Source organism: Sinohyriopsis cumingii, chromosome 17 (genome assembly GCF_028554795.1).
Source record: "Sinohyriopsis cumingii isolate HCF-2022 chromosome 17, ASM2855479v2, whole genome shotgun sequence".
In the NCBI taxonomy this organism is placed as follows: domain Eukaryota; kingdom Metazoa; phylum Mollusca; class Bivalvia; order Unionida; family Unionidae; genus Sinohyriopsis; species Sinohyriopsis cumingii.
The window spans coordinates 68,853,270-68,864,578 of NC_142977.1; the positions used below are offsets into that span (position 1 = coordinate 68,853,270).

The 11,309-nt window shown below is 33.6% G+C and overlaps 1 protein-coding gene across 1 annotated transcript in view; it reads right to left on the reverse strand.

Annotated features, from left to right (window-relative positions):
- The window catches only part of LOC149779176 (transient receptor potential cation channel subfamily A member 1-like), a 57,483-nt gene extending 48,369 nt beyond the window's left edge, over window positions 1-9,114 (reverse strand). Inside the window, exons 1-3 of the mRNA XM_089939742.1 lie at window positions 8,837-9,114; window positions 6,888-7,839; window positions 2,088-2,280 (exon numbers count right to left, since the gene is read on the reverse strand). Of these exons, the coding sequence (XP_089795868.1) occupies window positions 2,088-2,280; window positions 6,888-7,805 (1,111 nt within the window). The 5' untranslated portion in view covers window positions 7,806-7,839; window positions 8,837-9,114. The remainder of the gene's footprint in view (window positions 1-2,087; window positions 2,281-6,887; window positions 7,840-8,836) is intronic.
- Between the last annotated feature and the right edge of the window lie 2,195 nt (window positions 9,115-11,309).

Consider the following 11,309-nt stretch of genomic DNA (forward strand, 5'->3'; position numbering starts at 1 on the left):
TTGAGAGCTGGCAAGATTGATGCACTTTATTTGACCAGAAAGTTGACCAATCTTATTTTGAGGCCCACATAATCATGTGGAACTCCCTTCTCACCCACTGTCTCTAATGATGCTAGGACTGTCTGTAACTAAGCTAGGACTTAAAAATCCACAAATCCCCAATACCAATAAATATTACATTTTAAATGTAACTGATAACATGTTAAAACAAAACTGTTTGCCCATTGGTCAAAGTTTACATCAAATAATCAGTATTCATATTATCACATATTTGCGACAAATTTGAGACTCACCTTGATACTGGCTACAAGACAGAATGATAGACTCAGATAGTGAATCATGAATCAACTGATGACTGAAATTGTGGTCATTTACGTAACTGACGCATGCTGTACATATTTAATGCTAAATAAAGGTGTTGACATTGTGGCAAGTTCACTCAGTATAATCTTGCATGAAATAAAACATTACAAACTGCTCATGGACAAGTACCTTTCTTAAGCTGAATCTGAGCTTGTCCTGGATGTCAGGCAACTAGGTTAGTCCAATCCTGAACTGGTATTTAACACCCAGAGCAAGAAAAATATCTAAATTTCTTTGGCAGCCCTGGACAAGTTGAAAATTTTGCTTTGAAAGTAAAATTTGGGTTATTTGATAATGATTTTAGATTAAATATGCAGGATGAAGAAATTCTGTTCAAGATGCAAGCACAAACTTCTAAATTAAACAGGGGGTCATAACTCAGATACTGTACCCACTCATTAAAATGGAATTTCTAATAACAATGAACATGAACTGTCTTATAGGTGAAGCCATCGTATATTGAGGTATTTTATATGTACTATCATTACTAAATCACAAAATGCAATCCATGACCTTACATGTACCTGCCTTAGTTAGAGAAGAAACCACCACACAATGAGGTATTTTATACATAATATTAAATAAAAAATGGGGCCAAGACTATATCTACTTTACTAATGAAAACTTCCTTATATTAAGGCATTTTATAATGATGCTATTAAATCATTTTGTCTTAAGATGCTGATATTAAGGCCATCCTACATGTGGCTTAAATCCATGCAGTCCTTCTAAATTTATTGAGCTGAAACCAAATTCTTGATGGATTGGTAAGCTCCCATGTCAAACAGGGGACATAACTCTAATTTCAGTAGATGATAGTGTAAATTGACCTTGAACTAGGTTTAGTTTTTGCAGGTGTCATTTTGTTTTTCCTTTTCCTTTTTGAATTCCTGAACATCTGAAAAGTGGCTGCTTAGTAGAAAACTGAATGCGACTAAAGCATTCATACAACAGCTCAAGTTTGTTAGGAAATATCATCATCAGGACATTTGAATGCCAGTATACATATGAGAGTACTACACAAAGAACGCTCTTGATGACATATAAGGGAAGAAAGGAGATATTTTGCTTTCAACTTCTCCTTTGACTTAACATATATGTAACCTTTAAAACTAGTATGCACAACAGGATTTAGTCTCGGAGAAAAAGTGGGGAGTCCAAATTGATTGGTTGGTTGGTTGGTTGGATGGATGGATGGGGCTTAACAGCTGATCACCATAAACCTGGCTACTAAAACCTATTTTAAAAAAGTATAGTGTAGAGTAAGTTTAGGTACCCAGAGAAAGCCATAGAAAATAAAGTTAAAGGGAAGAAGAGAAAAAGGTAAAATACTTAAAAATACAGAATCAAATTTTGTATCTACAATGCACTCATTAAAAACATCCAACACCATCACAGATGGAACATTGAATGGCACATCCCTGCTTAAAAAGGTTAATTCCATTAGTTGACTCCAGAAGGGTGCATCTGATTTAATCTATACTCCTGAGCCGCAGGGAGACACACTGCTGATAGCAAGGGACTCTCCCTATGAAGTCCAAGATTAAACCTTGTATATATCTATGTAATCTAAAGATAATCCACAACAAAATGACTTTCAACATCTGCTGAAACAAGTCGTTTAATATAAATTTCCAAAATAACAGGATTTCTGCCTTTGTTTCAAAATCAACTACATACTATTTTTATTGTAGGGCAAAAGCCAAATACCCAATAAAACTTACTTTGCGTAGAGAGAACCTTGTGGAGGACTGTATGACCCATTGCATCCCTATCTCTGATATCACTTCCTCTTTCCAGAAGCAGATTGATAGTCTCAAGGTGACCTGTTGATGCTGCAATAACCAATGCAGTTTCACCTTTACGCCGAGATTGCAGGGAAATCTTAGAACCATTCTGAAGCAAGACCTCAACTACCTGAAATACAATGCTAAAACTATAGAATGCTTCAAAGAAAGATGATGTTGTATAAAACTTAAGATGCTTTTCTTAAATTATAGAAAACAATTTTATTATGTACAAGCATCATGGGTGTAAATAAACCATGCCATACTGAGCATAAATATAACATAGTGTTAAACAGTCTGGCAAGACATGTGACATATCCTGTGAATTCACTGGCTAGGTGAAACAGTCTGGCAAGACATGGGACATATCCTGTGAATTCACTGGCTATGTGGCACACGCTTACTGTAATATTTTGATTTTCTTTTTACTTACAAAAAGATTCTAAATTAAAAAGTATTAAATGTATGATGGCATCTTCTTCTCCCTCTAATATGTTAATCAATCAACCTGTCCATTTTAACTGCTTGAATCCAGATCTCAATTTCGTACCCTCTCTCTCTCTGGGTCTATGATGTCAATATTGATAAAACTGAACATCCGAGAAAGATGTAAAGGAAAAAACTTAATCTTACAGTCAATAGCAACAGTAAAATAAGCATAATAATTATAAGATCAAATGCAAAAAAAAAGAAACTGAAAATGTTTGAATTACCTCCTGTTTATTCATCATTTCACTGGGTTTATATGTATTTTGTTTTATATGTTTGCTGGGGATTACACTTACATTGGTCAGCATGTTGGCCATGCAATGTTTGAACTTTATTTAAACAAATGTTCAAGGCTGAATCTCAACAAACATGATCTTTCAAATTTATTAATATAAATTTTCCTAAGAAGCAAACAATTTTTCCTACAAGATTCAAAATAGCTGAAGAGCATTTTTTCATAGCAAAGATGTGATGAATTAACTCCCTTCATTTATACACAGCAACTACCTTAAATCCAATGGAATCACAAGTATATGTATTTTGTATGTGGTAAAAATGTAAAGTATGTACACTGTATCTTTGAAAAACTAATTAAAAATTTAAACTTAAAAAAGTTGTTTCCTTTATATAAAAAATGTATCTATCCAGTGGTATATCAAAGATGCTCTCTGTGTGTGTGTGTGTGTGTGTGTGTGTGTGTGTATGTGCATGATTTTTAACAGCTTTAAAAACTTTAGTCTTATCACTCCTGTGTCTGTATTGTTGCAGTTCATGTCCCACCCAGTCACATTATCCTGACACCTGGCTGACCAGTCCAAACACTAACCTCTTCATGCTGAGCACCAAGCGTGGCAGCTGAAAGTGCCATTTTTATAAGTCCTGGACATGACTCGGTCAGGGTTCAAATCTGCAACCTCCTGCATCCAAGGCAGACTCTAACCACTTAGGCAACCATAGTGGCTTTTATATATATATATATATATATATATATATATATATATTTTAAACTTCAGAAAATACATACAAACATTAGCAACATGTATAATTTGTAAGCTTGTGCTTTGTCTGCACTATTTGGCACGACAGCCAAGAGATCAAGACACCTGAGTTTATCATGTATGCAGTATGGCAAAGTTTTCATTGATAAAGATTACCCAAATAACGATTACTAAATGAGCAAGTCATAAAGAATTAACAATCACACAGGTTTTATTCCCTCACCAAACCCCACCTCACCAGAATAAAAACAAAAAGGCTTCAAAATTACAATATCAAAAATAGGATCTCATTTAGTTCACAGTTGTGGAATAATTTAAAAGAAAACACCCACCATTATAGAGCTATGTGTAGGCATGGCACCATTATTTCAATACATTTTAATTACTAATTGATATTTTAAAATTCTTCTACTTAATAAGAACATACGACAATAACTGAGTATTAACAAGAACTAAGTGCACTAGTATGAACTTGGTGCAGTTATTTAAAGGAACAAGCAAATAATAAAATAATTGTCAAGTCCCTATAAACTAGATCCACCGGCTTCTGAGGGCCCATTTTCTTGCAAAGCTATAAAAATAAAAATCACTGTGCCATAAAGGTTTTGTCTCCAAATACATCATAAGCACCTAACTGAAAAAATATGCACTGTCATGTATATCTATGTTATGTGTGTTAATTATCATAGATTGAAAGGGTTATTTAGTAAATAACATATTAAATACTAATATTTTTTACAGTTGAAATCACACTTTAAGATGAAGTCATTTTTGTAACCACATTCATAATTTTAAAGAGAGTGAGATGTACTTTTATTGATGTAAACACGCAGACAAGTTCAGTTCAGGTCATGGGTTTTCTGGAAAAACCAGGATCACTTAATGCCTGATTAGCTGGCTGCTAATGTACTTGACAGTAGACAGTGATTTCAAAATGATTTAGTTGAGCCTCATTCTGCTTTATGTATTATGTCTCAGTTTTCCATACAAAGGATAATTAACTGTAAATTATTTATTCCTACCATTCACAGCAGTTGTAGAAGAGGAAACTGGTGGTGATCATTTGACAGGATTTATTTATTAATTTTTATTTATTCATTGGAATTACAAAGTGCTCAGACATTTGGATCTAGGAAATGTATTGAATTACATGTACTGTGAATTCATTTAATGAAATTTTGGATTATATTGTTATGATATATCAAGACTATTGGTTAATGAGCACAATAGATTGAACTTCATTTGGCTTACCAATGGAACTCATTTGGAATACTAGAAACTTTTGAATTTGTGCTAGAATTTTTAGGACTATTTAGGATTTCATTCACTAAACTGTAAGTTATTTTAATTTTTCACTTTCTAATTAAGGGAAATAAATTATTTGTTCAATTTTACAAAATTTGCTGGGTTTTCACTCTTTTTTCTTACTTAGTATAAAACCATAGAGTTGTAACATGACAAAAAGCTTTTCTAAAGTAGCAAATAAGTGTATCCGCAGTTTACAAAAGTTTTACTAAATTAAATTACAGTTGATGGGAGACGAATATATATTGACTCTGGTCAAAATAAACAAGTACAAAATTATTCTTCCTTACTAGTGTGACTATAGCCAGGGTATAGGAGATCATACACAATCGGAATAATAACCTGAAATATATGCATATACAGGTCTTCAATATTTCAGAAAGAAAAATAAACATACATGGGTGCATAAAAGATAAAATACACCCAAGATAATATATTTTATACCCTGGGCACAGAGGTCTCGCTAGGATTTTAAAGCTATGAGTCCAGGACTCCTATTTTGGAAAAAACAGGAGTCCCACCAGCAAAAGTTGCAGTCCCATACCAGAAGCATACTGGGCATACCTGAAATGGCTAAATTTCCAGATAAGTAGAACCAGTGGTTGCCACTAAATTTAATTTTCTAACTTCTTTAGACCAGTGACATGTAACTCTTGCTTGTCCATTAAAATGAGAGTGAATTATGTCAGGCCAAGGAAACATCTTACTCCATGCACTAAGCTAAGCATCACACATACTGTTCCAGTTCTAGCAACTTCTAGCACTCCGTTTAATCTCATTACAATCTTCGCCAATTTGCCCCAAAATACTTAACCAAATTTGCTAACAGCATTTTGTCTAACTCTCGACATGTCTTGATTTTGAGGTCACACACGCTGTTTATTCGGTTACACATGGAAATGAACACAATAATGACAGGTAAAGTTGTTCATTTGATGTACTCTTACACAAAAGTACATCACTGAGTCTTTCTGTCTATGTATTCAGTCATTGTAAATATCAGAACATTTTCCCATCACTATGCAGCTAATTGAGTCACGTTCTTCACATGTAGTCTTACAATAACAACATGTACATCTGGGGGTCTTTCAGCCACTGAATTTTCTCATTGTAAATATCAGCACAGCTAAAATGATCATTTGATCAACACACTTTCCCACTCAGCAGATGGCTGAAGCAGGACTGGCAAGCCCTTGAATTTGCCATTTGGCAAATGTGTGTGTATGGAGAATTCATGTATAAGTGATTTTCTACGTCCCAGGTGAAATTTTTTTGCGTCCAAATATGCGTGATTAAGAGTTTCCAGGACCTCTGGTGGGCAATCTGTCTGATGCTATCTGAATGTGTCAGTACAATATTTAATCGATTTATTGTGTTCCTATTCTCATTTCTTGCTGTTTGCTTTCCTTTTGTCAACCTTTTTTTAAACAGAATATGCTCCTAAAATTGGTCCATAAGCATAAATATCAAAACTGTACAAATACGTTTCACCAGCAGTAAGCGCCAATTATCTAATTTCAACAACTGCATAATACACTAACCCATTTGGATCTCTGCAGTTTGCCAGGACTTAGTAGAACAAACTATACCGACCCTAATATACCATGGTGATCAAGGTCTGTACTGTTTGCAGTTAGGAATAACTTGTACGTGTGTTTATGCTTATTATCAGCACCTTATGGTTTCAGCTTGCATAGCTAATGTGTGTATCTACATATGGATGTAAATTAGTAAATTTCTATGAGAGCATGAGATAATGGTAGGCAACAAAGTAGATTAGTTCATGGGAATTTATTACCATCCCTAACATACAATTATTACATTATATTATTATTATTACATATATTATTACATTTATTATCATTATTACATTTAGTTTATTTTTATTTATTATTACATTTAACATTAGTAGTAGTAATAGTAGTAGTAGTAATAATATTATTACCTGTGGTATTGAAAGACAAGCAGCTATATGGAGAGGAGCCATACCCTGGCTATTGAAATTATTGATGCCAGTCCCCAGCTTAGCAAGCATCTCTACTACTTGGACTTGAGTTGGAGTCTTACTGTATATGGCCACATGTAATGGTGTATTTTCCATTTTTTCCAGGACGCTCTCATTAGCACCTGCTGACAGGAGAATTTTCAAAATCTCTACATCACCGTTCTCAGCTGCAATGTGGATTGGAAATTTCAAGTCTGCACCACATTTGTTTGGATTGGCCCCATTAACACAGAGAAGTTTTACAATATCAGTGAAACATTTCTGGACTGCAATGTGAAGTGCAGTATATCCAGCAGGTCTGGGTGATGGAGCATTACGATATCCTAGACCTGTTTCAACGTTTACATCAACCAAACTGTTCTCAACTAAAGCCTGTACTACATGAACCTGGCCTCTCTCTACAGCCGAGTGCAGGATTGTTTCCCCATTTTGATTCCGAGAATTATTCACTAATGCTCCTTTACGTATCAAATACTTAATGACATCTATATGACCATTGTACACAGCTAGATGGACCGGATAATCCTTATTATTGTCAAATATATTGATTGGGATTCCTTCACGTAATAGTAATTCAATGATATTCACACCACCAACTGCAGCTGCATAGTGAAGGGCTCGTCTCCCCTCTGTATCCTTGTACTGTAAGTTTAGAGGCCACTTTAAACTAAGCAAAATCTGGACTCCCTCTATGTTGTTCTGTTTACAGCAAATGCATAAGGCTTCATTTACATCAACTCTTTTCAAATCAACTGCATTTTGGTCCAAGATAAACCTTAACAATCGATTGTCTTGCTGTAGAATTGCTCGCTGAAACTGTGCTACACCATCTGTACGACGGGTATTATCCTGCAGCATTCTCCTGATTAGATGTCACACTAAGTCTTCTTAACTGTAAAAGAGAAATCAGATTAGACTTACCATCTATTAAAGTACATCACCTGCTTAAACTACATTTTATATGGCCATGTTAAGTTGTGCAAATTACACTATGGTACTATCAATAAAATAATATCTGCTTGGAGAAATTCTGATGAAACTTTACACAAATATATAACTGTATCATCACAAGATCTCTTTCACTACAGCCTGATTGTAATCTCAAAGGAAAAAGTAATTTGGAGACCAAAGCAAGCCTGGGGAAGCCATGACTATTCATCGCAGATTTTTCCTATCTCAGTGTATCCCCTAGGGGTGCATGACTGAGAGTCAAAAATCTCCTTGGAGTCAACATGGAGGTCAGACTACGTAAAAGAACAAAAAAAATTGTTATCAAAAAAAAAAGGGGGGGGGATTAAAAATGTAAGGGTCTCTGAAGAGCAAATGAGGGCATGTGAAACACTGTTATCTGTAACTCAGTAAATTTTCAGGTAAGCATGATTAAATGTAGCTAAAAGTACATAATTATTTTCACACAAAGTATTTAAAACAGATCTAATAGTTTCTGCCACATTAAATGACGAGACTTGAAAATTTACTGAGATGCAGAGAGAAAAAATTATCCATGCTGTATGGAACGAACGGGCCATCCATCTACTCTATAAATAGCATCATGTGTAACAGTGTATGAAATGCTTCTGATCAGTACATAGACCAGCAAGTTGTTCTCCACCTTTTTTTTTTTTTTTTTTTTTTTTTTGACTGGCGGCGGCAGTCAAACAAAAAAAAAGGGGGGGGGGGACAACTTGCTGGTCTAATCAGTACAGTGATGAAGATTACTCAGAAATGGGCCAAACATTTAAAAAGACACTGGCAAATGCCGATGATATAGATCTTACAAGCCGATCTTACTAATGTTTTTTCTTTCTTTTTATCTTTTTTTCCTTAAGAGGTTTTACTGTACCAATACGATGTATGAATGAGTCATATCAGTACTGTATCTATTATACCTCGAAATCTGCGTCTCAGCCGGTGCTGAATCGCCCCCTTTAATTAAATTGATACAATTCAACTGTTGTGCTGAGGACATCACGCAAATATCGTCCACATCTCCGATTTAATATTGCATCAAATTATCCAGTCATTCAATTTTTTGCAGTCAGCTGTAAGTGCTACTCTTTACGGCAGAGGCGCATAAGCATCTGAGGGAGAAATCAACAAGTACAAATTACAAGTCTGCTTTACGAATGAATGAACGTATCTTTATTTGAAAATAAAATTATATGAAATAAACCCTTGCTGGATTTAAAAAGAAGTCTGCTGCAATAGGTTGAGATACAAATAGGCTTAATTATTCCATTTTACACCTAATACTATGTTTCAATAATAATATTTTTTAAAAAGAAATTAAATTGTCAGATCTCCTTCATCGATTTTTTTTTTGATCGACTTCCCACCAAAGGAAAACACACACAATTTCAAGACAGCCAAAGCAAATATTATTGTAAGACAAATAAATATTTGCTCCCAAATAGATACAAACATCACCATTTTTATAGATATATTATAAACAGCACAGAAGCTCGCAATACTTTTGGAAGTAATAATGTTATATAAAACTAAAGTATTATTTTTGGACGTAGAGGTCGTGAAAAATAAAAATAACGACATCAGTATCATGGTTCATATTAAAAACACGAATATTCATCAACATGTTGAATATTTTTCATGTCATAATAAATCAGGTAAAAACGGGATACCATATAGTCAAGCAATAATATATAGAAGAATTATTTCGGATGACACTGTTTTAAAATCATCTTTGACAGAGTTAGGTCAGCATTTTTTAAATGTAAATTACCCTATTGACATCTTTAATACTGCTTTCCAAAACGTATATACTCTTACACAACTTGAACCTTTACAATGTCAATTCAAAAATAGAAACGAAGATATAATTCCTTTTGTTACTGAATATAATCCAAGTTTGCCAAATGTTATGAATATTATATTTAATTTATATTTGATTTAATATAATTGCATGTTTGTAAGTCTTAAGTTATTTTTCTCGAAATTTCTTTACATGTCACTGTGGTGTAATCTTGTTTACTTGATTTGGCATTTTTTTTCTTCAGAAATTCAGTTTGACCTGACTATTTTCATAAATATCTAATAATATAAATACTGTTTCTATTTTTGACTTCGATCCCGATCTTGATTAAAAAATCAAATCGATAAGTAAACAACTTTCTATTTTTATTTTATTCGCGGAGTAAAACCATTGGTTTTTATCAAGGTCATACTGGGGGTACGTAATTCTAGATGTAAGCAGCCTCTATTTCGCAAATCTGGGTTTTCCGAAATTAAGGAGTAGTTCGATTTAATAATGATGTTTAGAGAGAGTTCTCATTTGGGAATTTACACTGGAAACTGTTTGTTTGTGACCAGTTGGGAGTTACATTTTAAATTTTATTCAAACTATTTGGATTCTAAACGTTAATTCTTTTTCATGGAAATATTTGAGTGCTCGTACAGGATTCCTGGACATAGACATTTTTTTAATTTTATTTGGAAATTCAAACACCGGAATATATGGTTGTGGATCAATAAAGAAGTTCAGACACATCCGTAATAAAGGGGCTACAATATACGTCATCGCCTTCCATTTAGGATTTTTCGTCGGGACTCAAACTTGAATTCATTAGAACATTTCATTACTAGGACTGCTAAAATTTATTTCGTGGATTATTCTTCGATTATCTTTGGATTTGATTCTTAAAACCGTAAGTTCTTTTTTATATATTATTTTTACATTATTTTTCCAGGGAAATAAATTATTTGTTAATTTTTTTTAAAGCTTATTGTTTTCACTCTTTCTTTGTTACTGTTTACTAGAACCTAAACAAGTAACATAAGAAATTGGGGTCTCGTCCGGGATTTTTTAGTTGTGGCTAAAATATTTCAGAAAACTGTTTTCTGGAATTTCAATTCCCCATATTTATTAAATCTTTTAAAAATCACAAGTATTCTTTTTAAAATTTTGAAATCTTTAGTGAAATCGGCAAGCTTTTTCTAAAATGTCATCAAAATGGAAACTTTCTTTCAAGTCCTACCCAGCACCAATTAGACCTTTTCAAAAAAGATGCATTAATTCAACTTGAAAGAAAATATGATCTTTCCGAGGTAAATGCTTCCTTAACGAAGCAAGAAATTACAAATATTGTGGTCCGCTACTTCGTAGAAAAATGTTTTGGACAAAAGTGCTTTGGTTTCGATCAGCAACTCTGTATAAGACTCTGACATAAAGGTAGAGGAATTATAATTAAAGTACAAGATGGAATTGGAGTTCAGGAAGCTGGAACTTCAGAACGATAAAGAAGAAAAACAAATGCAGTTGCAGTTGCAATTGGAGAAAGAGAAAGAACAAATGAAATTGGAAAAAGAGAAAGAACAAATGTTATTAGAAAAAGAAGAAAAAGAAAT